Source organism: Sabethes cyaneus, chromosome 2, assembly GCF_943734655.1.
Source record: "Sabethes cyaneus chromosome 2, idSabCyanKW18_F2, whole genome shotgun sequence".
In the NCBI taxonomy this organism is placed as follows: domain Eukaryota; kingdom Metazoa; phylum Arthropoda; class Insecta; order Diptera; family Culicidae; genus Sabethes; species Sabethes cyaneus.
Genome location: NC_071354.1, coordinates 211,305,841 through 211,326,242, shown reverse-complemented (window position 1 = coordinate 211,326,242; position 20,402 = coordinate 211,305,841). Strand labels below are relative to the sequence as shown.

General features: G+C 40.8%; 1 protein-coding gene across 1 annotated transcript in view; it reads right to left on the bottom strand.

Moving 5' to 3' along the window:
* Positions 1-19,239, bottom strand: part of LOC128738853 (glutamate receptor 1-like) — a 136,201-nt gene extending 116,962 nt beyond the window's left edge. The window contains exons 1-2 of the mRNA XM_053834297.1: positions 19,092-19,239; positions 1,492-1,749 (exon numbers count right to left, since the gene is read on the bottom strand). Coding sequence (XP_053690272.1) covers positions 1,492-1,749; positions 19,092-19,191 — 358 coding nt within the window. The 5' untranslated portion in view covers positions 19,192-19,239. The remainder of the gene's footprint in view (positions 1-1,491; positions 1,750-19,091) is intronic.
* Positions 19,240-20,402: the final 1,163 nt, after the last annotated feature.

Here is a 20,402-nt window from a genome sequence, read left to right as displayed (position 1 = left end):
GTCAAAATTACCCAAAAATGAGGGAATAATGAATAAAAAAACAAAAACAAAGAAAGAATCTTAAAAAAACAAAAAAAGACATGGATGCAGAAATGAAAAGTGGTAGCAATGATACAAAAGTAGTACTGAAATGTCATAAATAACATAAAACTGATTCAATAGTAATGGAAAATGGTACAAGAAATAACACTGAAGTAATGCAATAATGAAACAGAAAAAGACGCAAAATCCAAGTAGCCCAAAGACGCTCAAAAATAATGGAAAACAAAAATAGATTAAAAGTAATTCAAAAATGGAGCACATCTTAACATTCTACCGGATGAAATCTGCGTACTAATCCAAAAAAAGTTGTTTTGCAAAGCATTAAACCCTAATCCATGGTTCAGATCGAATTAACGGGAAATTAGCAGTCTTCAATTTTTCGTCGAAGAGCCCAATTTTGGAAGCAATTTTTGGGCCCAAAAGCGGAGTTTTGTTCGTAAACTTGTAAATACTGCATTCTTCTTGGGAATCTGAACACTTCAAATATATTTTCATGAACAGAATTTTTGTCTCAAACAAAAAAACTGCTTTTGAAGTTGGTAGAATCGATGACGACTAATTTCACCTTAAATGACTGATTTTAATATCTCATTTGCTTTCAACGGCATCTGCAGTAAAGTTAATCAGCTTGAAATACGCAAATGGCATCACATGAATGCAACATTTTAGTTACTTAGCAGCAGCAGCAGAGGCAGCAATTCCGGCCAGCGAGGATAATAAATTTCCCGAGCGAAGAGTTGTCCCAAACCGTCACATTATCGATTAGCTCTCCTCCGGTACCTAAGTGTATCACTGGAATGGCGTGGCGTGATATGTGTTTGCCACGGTTCACGTATGTAGGTATAAACACGTTTCGCTGAGCATACCTAAATTGCTACATACGCGCAGCAGAAGAAGAAGGGGGCTCAAATATGTATCTCATCCCTCGCCGCCGTACTAAACATGGCTACACAGCCTTCGTGATGGATTACTCAGGCGGGAATTTAATTTAATATTTTATCGCCAATTTTCATCCGCTGGCTGTACTGAAATATCCGGTTCCAGATGCTTTCGGTGCGCTAGGGCCACTCTGAGTTGAGCATGGCTTAGAAATATTACCGTGTAGATAACGTTAGTAATAAAAATTAATAGAATTGTAAATGCACGAATGAACCGCTTAGAATTGAATAATTTCCTGACAAAAAAATAATAAATAGGACCCCACAATAAAATCTCATTCATCACCACCCTCACTCACGGCATGCCGGTTGACTTGGTGCGAGTATTCGTCAAATTTCATCAAAATAACATTATCTGTGATAAAATCATTTTCACTCGCCTGGAAGCCAACTGCCGCTACGGCGTGGCGGCAGCGGCGGCGACGGTGCTATGTTGGCAGCGCGCGGCGGGAAATTTCCCACATTCCTCTTTTGTCATACTACAGCTCAGCTCTACAGACTCCAAACTTACCGTCGTGCGAATCGTACATGTAGATTATCCGATCCCAGCCGTAGTACCGCACCGTGTCTATGATGGCCTGATAGTAGTCCGGCCGCATGCTGATGGCAAAGTCGAGAAAGCCGGACGACGGCGTCAGAACTTTCTCCGGGAACCAGGGCGTGACGAACGGCATCTGGAACGTGTTGCTGTACGAGTGCAGCGTATCGAAGGAATCCGGCGAGACGGCACCGAGCATGGAGAACACGCCGCGGGAAAATTGATTACAAACTGCAAGAGAGAAGAGAGAAGAAGAAGAACAGGAAGTACAAAATCAGGATAAGACGGGAATTATTTAATAAGAACAGTATAGGGCATACCAAGTTGATAGATGCGCTAGGGCAAACAATGGCGCAAGAGGCGAGGGTTTGTACCGGCTTTCCGGGAACGTGCCGGGAGATTTGTGAAATCGCTAGAGTGTATGTAGGTTTTTGTAGGCTGATTGTGTTTTTTTTTGGTGAACCAAATTATCTACAAATTATTTTCAGTCATCTAAGCAGGAAGTAGATGAAGCATGAAAATTTTTTTTGTACTCATCAGGATTGCAAAGGGTATAGCAATAAGTCATATTTATAACTTCTAAATATACGTTAATGGAAATTTTGATTCAGCTTTGAGTTGATTCATTTTTTGTCATTTTTGTTTTGTGTTTTGTTTCAGTTTTGTCATTTTTCGAGTTGTTTAAAATGTAGAGTCCACAGACGATTGCTTTTAAACAAAAAAAAAAAATTGATTTATTTTCCAAGCCAATGTCAACGGGGAGAAGGGTGGAGGAGGAGTCAAAAACTTTAAAAATAATTTGCAATGGCCTAACTCACTTTGTATATATTTCAACTCTTCTAGTGATATTCGATTCGAGTGATAGACTTCAGAGAAAATTATCAAGACGAAGATTTGCTGTTTTTCCGATCAAATGTATCGTAACTAAATTTTAATTCATTGATGTCCAGTTCTATTTTTTCAGTTTTTATCTCAAAAGCTTTGACCTGAGCTGTGGTCATAAATTTTGAGGCCTGATGATCTTGTTTTGCGACTTTGGTAACGGTTTCCCACAGTCCGCCAAAGTTGGGTGCCATAGGAGCAATTTTCCGCGAAATCTTCCTAAAAGCTGAAATCTGACAGGAGTCTTTCTGATTTGGATAGAAAGCATGCACCTTCCACAGATATAAGCACTATTGTAAGTCAAGACTCGTTTCTAAAATGGGCGTATTTATTATTGTTTAAAAAATCGTATTTCGTAAACTATTGACTGCTCGTAAGTTATGTCTAAGGGCGAGTTGTAGAAAACTTTTTTTTTAGGGGTATCAAATGAGGCAGACAACTAGGAAGAAGCGCCCATCAAAGCACTGGCCATCCTGCACTGGTTTCTACCTAGTGCCTCCACGTGGCCATATGTGGTAATTTTTCAAATTGACCTATGTGACAATGAGGGATTCTCTTTGGTGTCCCTCTTCCGACAATTACGGCGACATAAATGCAATTTAAAGAAAAGTTTCAAAACATTTAGATAACTAGTGACTCCGGAAACCGATTCGTGCAAAGCTGATGTGTTAAAACGCATTAGTTTTAACATTTTAAAAAGTTAACAATGTTCTTAACGATTGAAAATATAAGAGTAATATAAGAAGCGTTTGGTACGGGAGGTCCACGCTTTCGTCCTTCCCCTTGATTTCAATCTATCTGGTTCCACTGGCTCCCTTGGAACTCTCTCTGTGGTTCATGTTGCTCAGTTAGCCTGGTCATTCACATAATAATGATGGATTTATAGAATCGTCATTTTCCAGGACGCATTCAAGAATTGGCTGCGTTAGTATGAGATTATATTAGATTAGGTTAGGATTTCGTGCAATATCGACTTTCACAATTATCAAACTAATGATTTTGAGGAAAAGAATATTTGTCATTTGTCATTTGTCATTTATTTAAAAATTCATTGGACACAGTGCGGTCTTAATGAATACTAATAATAATAATGAATACTAATAATAAATAATAATATGAACAACAAGTCCTTATGTCATTTGCAGTAAAACGTATGAAGGTTTGTGCTTAGCGGGTCGTACGCATAGTTGACGTAGAACTACAAATGAAAGTGCAATTCGACAATGCTGACATTTTTCGACCGTTCAACAGTTCGTTACCCAACTTTATGGTTTACTACAACTACAGTGAATGTCTTGAAATATCATTTTTATCAATTTGCAAATCATTTTTGACGTAGGATTACGTCTTACGGAAAGGTTTGGGCTTAAGGTGTCATTCCAAAAAATCAAACAATGCGCGCATCACTAAAAAATGAAAGATTTTAAGCGCTAATTGCTTAGCGGTTTCCAGATCGAATTTAAATATTTTTGCGCCAATCGATCGAAAAATCTTCCACACATCCATACCAATAAAGAAACCTATTGATTTCAAAATACGTACTACTGAAAAGTTGATAATAATGAAGCATTGTCCAACTGGAAAGCTCCGCTTAGTGATTGGTTGGAAAAGACGCCATCATAGTTTTAGAGAAATTTTAGAAAAAAGTGACAAAATCTCCCCGTCCCTAAAGGTCAAAGATTCTTTACGACGATCTAAACCTATACCGATTTGATATCTGTGCTTGGGAAGTGAACCAGAACAAACGACAAAGTCTCCTCGTCAAAACAAGATTTCTTTACACCGCGATTAAACCTAATTCATTTTGATGTCTTTGCTTGGAAATTACACCAGAAGGAGTGACATAACCTACTCGTGTCCAAAAATTTCTTACGAACGCGATTTAACCTAGTCCAATTTGATGTCTGTGTTAGGGAAGTATGCCAGAACAAATGACAAAAGATCCTCGTCTCAACAGATCGCAAGTGGCAAGTGGCAAGTGGCAAGTGGCAAGTGGCAAGTGGCAAGTGGCAAGTGGCAAGTGGCAAGTGGCAAGTGGCAAGTGGCAAGTGGCAAGTGGCAAGTGGCAAGTGGCAAGTGGCAAGTGGCAAGTGGCAAGTGGCAAGTGGCAAGTGGCAAGTGGCAAGTGGCAAGTGGCAAGTGGCAAGTGGCAAGTGGCAAGTGGCAAGTGGCAAGTGGCAAGTGGCAAGTGGCAAGTGGCAAGTGGCAAGTGGCAAGTGGCAAGTGGCAAGTGGCAAGTGGCAAGTGGCAAGTGGCAAGTGGCAAGTGGCAAGTGGCAAGTGGCAAGTGGCAAGTGGCAAGTGGCAAGTGGCAAGTGGCAAGTGGCAAGTGGCAAGTGGCAAGTGGCAAGTGGCAAGTGGCAAGTGGCAAGTGGCAAGTGGCAAGTGGCAAGTGGCAAGTGGCAAGTGGCAAGTGGCAAGTGGCAAGTGGCAAGTGGCAAGTGGCAAGTGGCAAGTGGCAAGTGGCAAGTGGCAAGTGGCAAGTGGCAAGTGGCAAGTGGCAAGTGGCAAGTGGCAAGTGGCAAGTGGCAAGTGGCAAGTGGCAAGTGGCAAGTGGCAAGTGGCAAGTGGCAAGTGGCAAGTGGCAAGTGGCAAGTGGCAAGTGGCAAGTGGCAAGTGGCAAGTGGCAAGTGGCAAGTGGCAAGTGGCAAGTGGCAAGTGGCAAGTGGCAAGTGGCAAGTGGCAAGTGGCAAGTGGCAAGTGGCAAGTGGCAAGTGGCAAGTGGCAAGTTGGCCGTTTGGTTCGGTTTATTGTCGTGATTTAGAATCTAAACCTTTGATAGTTTGGCTGATTTTTTACCTAGCAGCTAGTTTGCAACAACTCGAACGAAGGATTTAAGGCTCCATCCGAAAATGCTAGCATTTGCAATCGCTGCGGCTTTCGATTTTCGATGTCGCACCGTTCCTGGCTTCGAGGCTGTCGACAAATGTTCTTCAAACACTTTTATTACATTAGTGACAGTTGCTTTGATCTCTTTAAGCGATTTCGCTAACGCGATGTACAATTAGTTTGGATTAGTTTCCTCTTCCTGTTTGAAAGTCGTTTTCATAAGTGCAGAGCAAATGTCCAAATCACAATTGAGGCATCATTCTGCACATACAACCGTACGCCTAGAAAATTCTTGAATATTTCAGTATGTACCAGCTTAGAGCAACCCCGATTTCTTCAAATGATTCAACCGAATGAAATCCTGAAACAAATAGATTCAATAAAGTGCTTCAGCTGTTAGATTTTGCCGTACTGCTTCAGACCGACGACTGTACCGACGGCATACTTCTCGACCATGCAAAATACCATCCAGATGACTTAAGCGTAAACAACTCTAGGAAATTATGCGTCTCTTCGCAACAAAAGCCGACTGAATAAGTTCTTCCCGAGTCTCTCGAGCGTACAAGTCCAACTTCAGCACAGAAAAGCCACTTGTGAAAAGCATCGTGTTTAGAATTAGAAATACCAGGCATGAAACGCCGTTATCATTCCCGTGCCTAGAGAGAGAGCTTCCAGTGCAAACGATGGAAAATTTTCCCCCAGGAATTGCTAATAGAAAGCAATTATATGATACGTCAATCAAAAATCTTGTTGAACATTTTTTTTTTGCTCCGACATCTATTCCCAAAGAGTCAAGTGCCGTTGGAAGGAAGGCGGAGAAGGTTGGCAATAAGAAACCGGCAGTGTACACATCCAGTACACTGGGAGGTCTCTCGAGCTAAATGCTAATTTGCATTTATTCTATACAACGGACCATCACAAGACACACGCAAAAGCCGGTCTGAAAGAAGTTGCCGCGGGATTTTCGCGAGTCTGTCTGGTGGGTGAGCGAAACGGAACGGCAATAGAAAAATTGCAAATAGGAGCAGCCAACGGTAGCAGATTGAAATAAAGGAACCTCTGCTGTAGCTGTAGCAGTAGCTGTAGGATGCTGACGACTCCCGGGAGAAGAAATTTTATTTCAAATAAATTTGTTCAAGTCCTTGTTATTAATCGAGCAAAATAAATAGAGAAAGGACATTTTATTATCGTCGTTTGCTGCACGGCGCGGCTCAGAAGCCGTACTGTTCAGTCGACGACGGTCCGTGTCCATGTTATTCTGATTATTGCACAGCGAACTGGAAGATTTGATCGGTAAATGTTTGTTTCCGTTTTAGTACGGACTTGTGATTACGTGGAAATCTGGTATTGCCATAGTTACCAGAGTCAGTAGTTTTGTTTTTTGTTTTATTAATGTAAACGCAGTTTTGCTCATTTACCAAATTTTCTTTGGATTTTCGTCTGTTTTAATGCCATTTTAATACCATTTACTGTCAAATCAAACCTTTACTTTAAAAAATAACAGCAAGGACTCGTTATTGTTTGTAGTAAAATACATTTCTTGTTTAAGAAACGATCAGATTCGCTTACTACTCTGCGTGAGGGCCATTTCAGCAAAAGAAAACACCTGCTGTCTTGTGTCTTTATACCGCATCATTTTGCTTTGATATACCTAAAATACTTATTTGGGATTTCATCCCGAATGTCAAAGTTTGTTACTCAAAATATTGAGGAACACCACAAGGGCACATACGTGTACGGAGAAGACAGTCTCGCTCTCTGACAGGTGTGGGCTGACATATGACATCTTTCTGGCTTTCAGAGATTCCTTTTGAAATGATTTTACGCACAAATATCCTAGGAAATTTTAATGCTTTCCACATACATAGCCCGGCGTTATTCAGCTAGCAGTGTGATGCGATTTTTTAAGTGATTTATTTTAAAAAATATTTCAAAATGGTAATTTCAGAATAAATTTAGCAAAGTTTATTTTTATGCATCAAGAAAAGGATGAAAAGTCGGTCAAAATTGTTACCATCACTACGCAGTCTTAAATTATTCTTATCAGAATACGAACAACCCAATTCCTTTCAACTTCGGGACATTTCTCCTGCGTACCTGTTCACGCACATTTCACCTGAGACCGGGCGTCGTCGTTGTCGTCGCATTGCTGTGGGCTGGCTGGTGTGTAAGCTCGGCAAAATCATGATTATTTCCACTTCACTCACGTGTAATAAAACGACAAACGCAAATTATCATGAAGTCAGCGTACGAGCGAACGAACGAATTCGGGTTTTTATTTTCGCCATCACCGTGCCGTCAGCAGTAAGCGAAATTGAATTTTGTCGCGACTGGGGCGCCGCAAGTATCGAGCAGCTTAAGTCGTCACGGGGCCTTGCAGTCAATTTTTTCTCCCGAGAAAGGCAAAAAACAAGTTGAAATGTAGAATAAAACATCGTTGGAGCTGATCCAATACAGGATTTGTAATGCCAGTTTTCCCCCATTTTTTGACTTTCTGCCAAAATGATGCAATCTGTGGCTTATTCCGTTCAAAATACACACTCACAGAGCCGGTTGGATGGTACCTGTCGCATCGACTTGTGGTACAGCATACGGTTTATCCTGGGATGACATCTATATATTCAAATCCGGCGAAAGCCTTACTTCGCACAACCGCGTGAAGTTTGCTACCCACAAAACTGGCACGGCACCAGCCAGCACCGGCATCGGATAAAGTGGCATCAGTACAATCCGGCGAAACATGATAAAATTACATTTCACGCTCTAACGGCGAATGTCTTTTCCGGTCGTGCATCAGATAGCGCGCTTACCTCGACACTCCGGGCTGCGAAATTGGAGTTGAAGAAAGAAAAAAAGGCTCTCCGCACGGCTGGCTCGGTTAGCGGAACCATTTCGTTCTGCGTCGCGACAGACAGTCGACAGCGACGAACGTTATCTAGCGCGCGATGTTTTGTTACCATTTGACTGCGATGTGCGTGTCCTGTCGCTGTCGGTAAGCCGGCCGCAAATATTGTGTTACCCGACTCGTTCATAAGCAACCCTCCCTAGTAGTGGTGTGACTCGATGTGATAAGCTTTCGCAGACTACTTTCAATTAAACTGCTAAATGTTTGCCTTAGTAGTGCGATACAGACTTGATAGGCTAGCAGAAAAAATTGCCAGTTCACACTTGCTTTTGGTTCGGTGTTTAATTAGTTTAAGTCCCCTTGCTGGTTTACCGCTCGGTTTTTACCAAAGAAATTTTCAGAGCTGGCAAAATAAAGGTTTTGATGTTAGCAGTGTTAGGATTTGTAGATTCAATTAAATTTTTTGACGCAGAATTTTGCCTTGCAGGAATATAAATTCAAAATCCAAAGCTTTGCGTTTAAAATATAAGAGTGCGACAGTAGTTTAGTTAGTAAAACATTCGCGTGCCAACCAAATGAGTGTGGGTGTGAGCCTCATCTATATTGAACGACCCAATATAACTACAGTAAAGATTTGTATAAAGCGGTGGGTGGTGCTGTACGCCCATCGTGATGTCTCAGCTGTCCATTAACCAATAAAGTTGATTTTTGGTACATTGTTAGCATGTGGTATAACCTAGTCAACTACCAAAAATCAACTTCATTGGTTAATAGACAGTTGAGATATCGCGATGGTCATACAGCACCACCCACCGAATTATACAAATCTTTACTGTATATATCAAAATTTTCTAGTTCATCCAGTCTTTCAGAAAAAAACAAACTATAAAAGTCTCTGCCGAGGGGCACGAATGAGGGACTTACGTAGGACTACGAATGCAGGTTCAATTTGACAAAGTTTGATATTTTTTAAACGTTTGTCAAGAAATTTTTTAATTTACTCACGGTGTTCAAAATAGCGTTATTAAAAAATAAAATAGGTCATTTAAACGGCAAATGCTAGTTGGTTTGTATTGCCATCCTACACCTCTGAGCCAATTTTGAAAAAAATCGATCGATGAATTTTTGCAACATATACCCATTGGCGACCATTTTAGGAGTATTACACTGTATTGGGACTAACGGGAAATGGTCCGGATTAAGTTATCGCTGTGGGAAATGGCCAGTATCGAACATAAACAAAAACTTATTATACGACACCTCAAATTACGCCAGAATTCAAAAACTAGATCAATAGAAGTCAGATCAACTACCTAGTACCACTTGGTTATATCTGGACAAGTTTCGGGAATTTTCGGGAACACCCAGACAAGTGGCCAGCTTCGTCCATGAACAAAAACTTACCGTGCGATACCTTAAATCACACTAGAATTCAATTAGTAGATCAATGGAAGCTAAATACGCTAGCTAGGGTCGGGTTTGGTCATATCTGGACATGTTAAACGCTCAAAACCAATTTTCGGATCAGGCAGTCGCTAATTCTTCATCACTTTGAAAACTGCTTTTTCATATAAGACATCAATTTTGAGTAAATTCTTGCAGCACATGAATACAATCGGGTAAAGAATAGAGTTGGTCGCTTACTTTTTGTTCACTTTCAGGATATCAAATTGGTCTAGGTTTAAAGCGGTTCTAATAAATTTTATTAAGACGAGAGGACTTTCACTTTGTCTGGTGTACTTCCCAAGCACAGATATCAAATTAGCATGAGTCTGGATGTCGTTAAAAATGTTCGAACTGTTGGGACAAGAGGTCTTTGTCGCTTTTTTGACGAGGACTACGTCATTGTTTACTATACTATGACTGGGTAGCACTTTGTGAATAACGTGTAACGTTTGGATGAAAGATTTCAAATGCCAATAAATACTAAACTACTGAACGAAACTGAACAACTTATATGTCGTTGGATAGATAAAATGATGAGCAATTTTAGGGAGGGAATAAGAGAGTTATTTTATGGAGGGCGTAAGAGGGGGGGGGGGGGGGCTCCTATACAAATGAAACACAAATTTCCTCATAACTCGAGAACTAATTAAGCAAAAGGAACCAAATTTGGCATGTGGGTTTTTTTGGAGACATGAATTTATTTTATGATGTTTTGGGATCCCTCATGTGGTAGGGGAATAAGAACTCTCATACAAATAAAACAGAGATTTTTGCGTATGTGCCATATTTTCTACTTTATAACGAGCGGTAAGCTGTGAAAGTAAACTAGTACAACCTTCTAGGAGCAAGAGACTGTGAATCGACACCGCTAACTTATGTGCCTGTTGCCATTAATGTCAAAAGAGAAGGAAATTCGAATGGCACGTCATATTTGCGATTTGTAACCAATTGCCCCTGTAACTCAAACAGAGTCGGCTAACAACAATTGGCACTAATGATCGAACACTTTTTATACAGGTCACTTTGATTCGGTGCATAATTACACTTGGCAAATCTACAGCTGCGAGCATTGCAGTTTAATGTTTCGTATTCTGATAGATAAATTGTTACAGTCATATGGGGGTTACTCCGCCCTTCTCGTCAGCAATCTCCGGTCATCAGCTCCTCTTTTTGTCCTACCGTCACTTATGGGAGAACCGTCTAAACATTTCGGTCCCCCTGTTGTCAACCCTTTCAGTGCTGATTCTCTCATATTAAGGAACATGCGTGCCAAGTTTGATAAAAAACAGTCAAGCCGTTTCGGAGTTATGGCCTCCCCCTATTAGTGAACCTCCCCCATCTTTTTTGTTGACCCCCCAGTACTGATTTTCTTATGTCAAGGAACATGTGTACCAAGTTTGATGAAGAACGGTCAAGCCGTTTCGGAAGTATGGCCTCCCCCCTATTAGGGAGCCTCCTTCACCTATTAGGGAACCTTCCCCCCTTTTTGATGACTACCCAGTGCTAATTCCCTGACGCCAAGGAACATGTGTTCCAAGTTTGATAAAGAACGGTCAAGGCTTTTCGGAGTTATGCCCCCCCCCTTTTGGGGACCCTCCTCCCCTATCAGGGAACCTCCCTCCCTCATTTTTGTTAACCCCCCCAGTGCTGATTCTCTTATACCAGGAAACAATTGTGCCAAGTTTGATGAATAAGCGTCAAGGCATTTTAGAGTTATGGCCTCCTCTCCTGTTACGAACCCCCCCTTTTGTCAACCCCCCCGTGCTGATTCTCTTATATCAAGGAACAAGTGTGCCAAATTTGGTGGAGATCGGTCAAGGCGTTCTGGAGCTCACTTTTATATATATAGATATAAAAATGAATTTCTGACCATCTGTCTGTACGCCTGTCTGTCTGTATGTTCCTTATAGTTCCTTATAGTATATACTGAACGGCGTGAAAATTTGCATGCAGGGGTGTTTGAGGCTGGCAGGGCTTGTTCGTTCACTTTGACTCAATGTTGATTCATTTGATAGTACCGTTTCAGTCGAGCAAAATTTGACAAAGTTATATATGGGACATTTGTAGAACCAGTTATTATCTGCAATTTTGCTGAATAAAGTTTTACTATATGTATGTTTATGTATTATGTATTATGTACTATATGTTTATGTATTAAGAAACCTTTGACAATTCATATAACAGGACGATACATTTGACGCACAATGACGATACCTATATAAACAATAATACGACAAAACGAATAGCTATGTAAGTACACTGAGAAAAATTTGTTTGTAAGAAATGTTTCCGATTAATGTAAAACCACATATATTTTGTGTACCCCTTTCCCTTACAGCTCTTTGAAAAAGACATAATATAATGTTGAAACGTTAGGGCAAAGCTAAATTTCGTTTGTTTTTTCTGACTGATGAGCCGATAAAACCCAAGTCTAAAGAATTATTGAATACAGTCGATAACCACGTCAAATAAGTTTTACTATATCTTTTGTATTGATCGTGTTACAATGCTAGTACCTTATTAGTGACTAAATGAATGTTCATTTAGTTACTAGTGACATACTAGCATTGTAGCATCATGACTACAACAGATACAACAAAACTTTATTCAGAAAAATTGAATATTGTAACTAGTTCTACAAATGTTCCATATACAGCTTTGTCAAATTTTGCTCGGCTGAGACGGTACTGTTAAATGAATCAAAATTGAGTCAAAGTGAACGAACAAGCCCTGGAGGCTGGAGAAGGTTCTTATTATAGTTACAGACCCGTCCCCCCGTTAGAAGGGGGCTCCCATACAAATGGAACACAAATTTCTGCATAACTCGAGAACTAATCAAACAAAGGTGAACCAACTTTGGCATGTGAGGGTTTTAGGAGGCGTTAATTTTTTCGATGGCGAATTATGACCCCTCCCTCCTTTAAGAGGGGGGGCTCCCATACAAATGCAATACAAATTTCCTCATAACTCGAGAACTAATCAAGCAAATGAAACCAAATTTGGAACCCGTACAAATGAAATATTTATTTATTTATTTACTATTTGATGGCGCTTTCAACCGTTGGTTGGTTCGCCCCAACTCAGAAATGAAATACATTCATTACTATTTCAACCTTAATGATGCACACAAGTGATTTTTAAAAGAAATATCTGAATCTCAATGGTTGCAGGTGCAATGCCTTTGAGCCGCCATCCACATATTTTCAAAGCCACCATTGCATCCAATGAACACGTTTTTCGCGTCCGTTTTTGCTGAAAAATCTGCATCTGATTCGGAGGTTGTCGTTGCATCTGCTGATGTTCCTGCTGATTTAGTGGATATAAACACTTTTGAAATAACATCTGGTATGATTCTGTCAGCTGCCAAGAAAATGAAACGTGCAAGTTGCCTTGGACCCGATGGAATTCCGGCTCTAGTATTCACCCGTTGTGCACTTGCATTAGTGGATCCGTTGTGCCAGATATTCAACAAATCATTTAAGGACGGGAAATTTCCGACGATCTTGAAGCAGTCATTCATGTTCCCGGTGTTTAAAAGTGGCGACCGTCGGAACGTTCGAAACTATCGTGGCTTCACTAGTCTTTCTGCTACGTCCAAGCTATTTAAAATAGGAGTGAGCAATTTTCTTCTTGCTAAAACAAAATGCTATATCTCTACCGACCAACATGGATTTGTGCCTGGTCGATCCGTAAGCACAAACCTATTGGAGTTCACATCTACTTGTATATCACATATGGAACAAAAGGCACAAATTGATGCAATCTACACGGACTTGAAGGCTGCGTTCGATCGTATTGACCATAAAATACTGCTGCAGAAAATTTTGCGACTTGGTGCATCTCAGAATTTTACGAAATGGCTCAGTTCCTACCTATGTGGTAGAGTCCTATGCGTACAGCTCGACTCTTGCTTCTCTTCCCAGTTAACCAACTTGTCGGGTGTACCACAAGGTAGCAACATGGGACCGCTTCTGTTTTTGCTGTTTGTGAACGATATTGCTTTGCTGCTTGGAGTTGGATGCAAGCTAATGTATGCTGACGATTTGAAATTATATTCAGTAGTTCGTTCCATAGACAATTGTATCCGGCTTCAAAGGCTCTTGGATGTGTTTGTTGATTGCTGCAAGAAAAATTGGCTTGTTACCAGCATCACAAAATGTCAAGTGATGACTTTCCCCCGCATCGCCAGTCCGGTTGTTTTCAACTACCAAATAAATGAGCATGTACTCAAAAGAGTCGATCAAGTCAATGACCTTGGAGTACTGCTTGACACCAAACTCACGTTCAACTTACATCATACCACGGCAGTATCGAAAGCCTCCCGACAGCTCGGTTTCATCGCTAAAATTGGACGTGACTTCAGTGATCCCCACTGCATGAAGGTGCTGTACTGCTCATTAGTTCGCCCGTTGATTGAAAATACTTGCTTGGTATGGTGCCCCTATCAGTTGTGGAATTTGCGTATCGAAAGAGTGCAAAAACGTTTCATGAGGCTTGCGTTGAGAGACCTACCATGGCGCGACCCAATCAATCTACCACCGTACGCCGATCGTTGCCGTTTATTGGGTCTTCAGTCACTTGAACAGCGCAGGAAAGTTCAGCAAGCAGTGTGTGTTGCAAAGATCTTAAATGGCGAAATCGAGTCATTGAGCATCCTGTCTCTCATCAACTTTCGTGCATCGCATCGTGCCCTGCGCTCAACCGAGCTACTGCAAACGAGATTCCATCGGACCACCTTTGGATCCTATGAGCCAATAACTGCCTGCATCCGGACTTTTTCTATTGTGGAAAGCTTGTTTAAATTTAATGAACCATCACATAAGTTTGCTCAAAAATTGTATAGTGTTAGCTTTTTATAAACCGACCAGAAATATTCAATAAGATAATCCATGTCAGTTGATTTTTACAAATAAACAAATAAACAAATTAGTTTTTGAACTGATATAGTCCTACGTCACCCTTTCGTACAACCCTTAGGGCTGCATACCTTGTAGTTTTCTTAGTTGCAATGTTATATCGCCTACAAAATAAAATATCCTTTAAATAATTAAGAATTAAAATTAAATAAAAGTTCTTGAAAATTTGTATCATTCAGTTTGACTTGAAAAAAACCTAAAAACCTATTTGAAACTCAACGCAAGTTAAATACAGGGGTCGGTGTCACTTGAGCTAGTTATTATAAATCAAGCACAATAGCGCAATATAACAAATAAATCAATTGCAAGTCTACGGACGATTTCGGGAGCGAATCCGAGCGCTCCGATAGATGTAAAATCAGTATGAAATAAATATTCAACGCGGCAACAAGACCGAGTCGAATTAGTTCACCGTTGGTAAGTAAGTCCACTTCGTGTCTCTAAATGGAATTAGATAGCTTCCCTTATTACGCAAGGCGGAGTTCTTTAATCACACGATCGAATTGGAACTTATCGACCAATATCCCTGAGAAGGAAGGGTGCGAAAAATACATTTCGCGTGAAAAAACGTGTAAATTTCAAAATTCTCGTAAAAAAACCCGCTTGATCTAATCTATCTAATCTAATCTCACACTAACGCAGCCAATTCTGGAAGGCATCCTGGAAAATGACGATTACTTGAATCAATCATTTTTCTTGTCAACGGCCAGGCCAACTGAGCAGCATGTACCGCAGAGAGAATTCCAAGGAATCAAGTGGAACTAGAAAAAATACCTAATTCCATCAAACTCCTTGAAATCAAGGGAAGGAAGAAAGCGTGGACCTCCCGTACCAAACGCTTCCCATATACATAGATAATGATTTATTTACAATCGTTGGGAGTATCTTTGCTAATAAGGGTTAAGTGATACTCCGGACCCTCAGGGATGAACTAATGGCATTTAGACCAGAAGCCAGGCTGCAATTGGCCAAGGATATAGCGCCTTATTTCGCTCTCTGAAAATAGATTAGTTTACCAAAAAATTAGTATAAATCATATAATACTTGAAATTAAAGTCGTGTGGTTTAATGGTTGCCTAAAACTATATTTGCAAGGTTAGGAACTGAAAACCGCACGACCCCGCACCTCCTAGCTTGGCTACTCAATTATACAAATTGAAGTATTTCCAGGTATGGCCACGTGGAGGCGCTAGGTAGGGGCTTGGGATGGCTAGAGCTATCATACAACTACAAAAACAGCTAAAATAGAAAAACTGATTTTAATGATTTTTCGTTTGAGAAAAAAATAGGATTTTTCTATCTTTGCTGAAGAGGTGGAAGGTTACTGTTTTCAGCAAAATTTCTTGTAATATGCTGAAAAAACTTTGCAGAACACATCAATGTGTTGTATTGAAACTGAAGAAAAATAAATTATTTATAGCACTTTTACGGGGATTAATCAAAATTTGAACTCCGCTGGACGATAGACATAGAACTTTTAATTTTAAAAAACTCTTCCAAAGGTTAACCAAGTTTACCCGCTCAAAGCTAATGCGCACCAAAAAAGGTTCTGGACCAGTGTGCTGTGCCCGGTTCATTGAGCTTTCAGTTGGCCAATTGAGGGTTTAAATTTAATTTTTAGTAGAAGTCTTCGATATTGCAAGGTCCTTAAGTCTTGAATTTTGTCGCGTAAAAAAAAACCCGCTTGAATACCGAAATTCGCGTAAAAAAAAATAAACCGCATAAAGAGCGACTTCAGTGTATGTGGTTCGGTACGACCATGGATAAATGGAATGATTCGGTACGATCATTGTTTAATGAAGCATATCGCTCGTTACGAAAATAGATTTTTAAAACTTCTGGGATTAGATACGTTACAACGACGACGAACGATTCAGCAAGCAATACTGACAATACTGGAAAGCTTTGGAATAATGAAATCGACTCCCCTTGGCTGCTTTCCGCTTTAAATTTGCGGGCCCCGCAAAGGACACTGCGTAATGACACACTACTTGTACCTCGGTTTCATAGAACATCTTTCGGGTATAATGAACCAGTCGCGGCTTGCATTCGTGCCTTCTCGTTGGTGGAAGAATTGCATGCTCTCAATGAACCTAGCTATAGTTTTAAAAATAAGATTTCTAGATCTACCATGTTGTAAATTAAGGGTTTACGTTTTTCACTAGCACATTCATTAAGACATTAAATGTCAGAGTACTTATATGGACAAATAAACAAATAGACAAAATGGTGCGGTGCGATTGTTTGTAAGTAAATTGATTCGATGCGATCATCAATTAAGATCCTTGCCCAATGAAATAGCTTAAATCGACCATTAATAAATAAAATGACTTTGTACGATCTTTGTTGAAAAGGTGGCTTTATTTAGTGTGAATCGACTACCAAATTATGTACATAAACAGTTATGCAAGTTTAAACTATATATTCATTTGAATTATGGGCATTTTTTCCTTTTCTTTGGCTATTTTTCCGTTTCTGTCATCACCGTTTGCAGTATGGCAGGAATATATGTCATTTTCGTTGATTTTTTCATAGAAAAGAAAAAAAACTATGATGCTTTTAGCGGACGTTTTGACTTCAGTCATTGACCACGCATTAAACATCTATTCTCACTGTGTCTTCCTCTGTAACTATTATGGATACCACCGAAAAAATCAACGAAAGTGACAAATAAAATTCACGGTGACGAACTAGAACAAAACAATGCAAATATGCACAGGTCATCACAGATGTCAACGGAGACTTTTATATAGAAAAGAGACACACAGAAGAGGAGTAACATGTTATTTGGAAATGAACAAGAATTAGAAGAATCTTGGCATTAGTAAATTTAGTAGCAAAATTCCCAGGATATAGAAGGACAGCGTGTGAAGAAAAAAATATTTGACAGACTAGAAGGGAGCGTAGAGCTCCGCATTACTGGAAATACAAAAATAGCAGAGGGCTGGTTTCCAGTCTGTCTTTTTACTGTTCTTTTCTAGTTTCTATTGTGTTGGCTCTTTCAGTAGTTTTTTTCTCGCTCTTTCAAGGTTTTAACAATTAAAGTGAAAAATTTGCCGGTAGTATTAAACAAGTCAGCTTTTTGTAATGAAAATCATTATTTTCATTAGCTAACAGTTGGAGTCAGTTACTGAAAATGTTTCGGCAATAAATAATTTGGTCAAAATAAAATTATTTCTTTTTTGCTTGGACTCTGCAATGAACAACAAGCAAACATTACAACCCTCACTTAAAGATATTCAAATAAAGAGAAACCCCCGACTGTCAATTGCTTTCAATTAAGCTCCATTTTTCGCTCGTTTAAAGACGGCTGGACAAACGCCAACGGCTGGAGGCCGTGATGAATTCCATCCCTTACGGACGGTGGCGATTGTTCCACAAATCTCGGGCGAACATTAAATATTTATTGACTGCCACAGTGTGCCGCGGTCAACCATTAACGGTATTTGCATTAGCTCGTTTGCTCCACCCCCTGGCTGGTCGAAAACACCCCCCAAGTGTAAGCTTTTGCTGCTGCTACTGCCTACTATTGCCGTTACCGAAGGGTGTAAAGTGCAAATATTAACATAAAAGTGTCCCCCAATTGTTGAGTGGTGGCCCCCACTAAGCTTCTGGAGCGATTGTAAAACTTTCCACCGCACACCGTGGACCTTACGCTCTTGCTCGCACTCGCACTTAATGAGCTTGTCGTTTCTTTTTAGAACTCTGCCGAGTTCCGTGCCCTTGCAAGCCGCCACGGCCTCGCCGTGGTGAAAGGAAGGGCCCAACCAAGGATGGATTACTTGTCGACTGTCGTCTGCTCCTGTTTGCCAGCGGATGCAATTAGCATAACGATTTACGAATTAATGTCTGCGGCACCCATCCGGTGCGCGGGGGCCGCCGCAGCGCCGTGAAGCAGACAGGTTCGATTGAAATGTGGAAACTTTTTTCGGGGTTTTTACGACATCCATTAGTAGGGTTCTTTGGTGTTGGTTTTGAATTTATACCAATGGTCTAGTTTTTATTGGTGGAACAATTGTATTTAAGACAAAAATTTAACTTGCAAAATAATAATCGTTTCGTTTATAGTTTAACAAAAAAAGTGAAGCAATTACTAAACATAAATTAATTGAAATTCATAAGAACAACATGTTGATGGAGAAAACTTGGAAAGCAGAGTTAATTCTTTATACGTGGTGTGTACGTGAAATAATAAGTTTAAGAGGATATTTTAACTTTTATATTGTCATGATACGAACAAGGAGAAGTTAGATCGAATGATGAGCAAATTATTCAAATTTATCTGATGTTCGTGCTTGAATAGAACGGTTTTAAGACCACTTGTTTTGACACTTCTTTGATGAGCAATCATGCTAGCAGAGAACGCAAGATAAATACAGTAACAGTTCTCCATCATTTAAAAGCAATCGCCAGTCCCATCAGGAAGAGGAAGTTTCCATCACAAATTATACGTCGATCGGGATGCAATTATCAGCTGGTGGAGTGAACCGGACAATTAAATGCGTTCGGAAGTGGCGGTCATCCTGGTGGGCAACACGCAATTTCAGCGTTCCGAACCGATCCCTTTGTTGGCGGTTCGCGTTGCCTTTCCACCATCATCGCCTCCGCCCGTTTAATGCCCCATCGTTGTTTGTATGCGCCTGATAGGATACTTACTGAGTCGTGACAATTTGAACGCATCCGCCGTGTTAATTACGTCGACGTAGGCCTGCAGCTCGAACCGGCGTGCCGTCACGTTCAAGTTGTGGTTTAGCATGGCAAATTTGAAGGCGGACTGGATCTCATCCGTGCCCTGCTCGAAGATGGCCCCTGTAAACAGAAACAGAAAAGCATGATCAGAAGGCGTGCGACCGGGCGTGGTGGTTTACCAAACAATTAAACGCAAAGCAATTTAAATGCATCTTATCTCCATATGAATAACGAAAATTACGGAAGGTTTAAAGTAAACCCAGTTCTAAACAGTAGTGCTCGTTCGACCTAATACTAATTTGCATATTAATAACTAGGCTGCAGGATAAAAGCCCAACTAACATAAAAACTATTACTCTATGGGTCTGCATACGATGTAAAAGTCAATGTTGTTACTACTTATGGAACAGTGTCACGTCACAGTAGCTTTAGCCACCCACCGGTTGGCCCAATTAGTCGGCTTTGTCGTACCCATATCACTACCCACTACTGGGAAGGAGTAACGTCCCGGTGAATGTGCTCCATTTCAATATCACCATGTGAGCCGGCGAGTCGACGTTACCTACTTTCACTATTATACATATGTAGTAAAGTAACGAGAATGCACCCAGGATACTTTCATCGTGCTATAGCATGTTACTATCATCCTTACCTTGCCCCCTCAGACACAATCAGTGGCAGATGTCCAATACATTTCCCCACCTCTCTCTCCCGTCCACGGACCGACCGACCGGCCGGGTTGCTGTCGTTGTCGGTGGCAAATAAACTGGGACGGCAGCATGTAGCTAATACCGAACATAGACGCACATTGTCACACTAAACGTAGTGCCACTCCGCTGCTGCTGGCTGGCTGGTGAGAAACATTTTGGAAAAGCGTGAAAAATACTGCCTTCAGCACTTCGTTGATAGGCTATATAGCCAAGTGTTGTGGCGGATGCTTCCATGGCTCATCTACATATGCAAATAGCTATTTGGCACAACTACCGTCTCGGTACACTGGCTGCGCCGAGCGAGCGCCGGATGACATTGAGCAAGATACTGCGTTGCTCCCCCCCATCGGTGCGTTATCCTTCCTGGCCGGAGCCGGCGTAGTATTTCGGAGTGGGCGTGCGGTGCCATCGTCTTCAGCTCTCCAAGAGCTAATCCCGATGGTAATCAAAAATACGGCACGCTTAGCACTCCCGTCCGTTGCCAGTCTTCCGGTTGGTCTGATTTCAAGTTTGCTTTTCATTCTCTGCTAGATTTATTCCGGCATGGATGGAAATTGAACTGCCATTC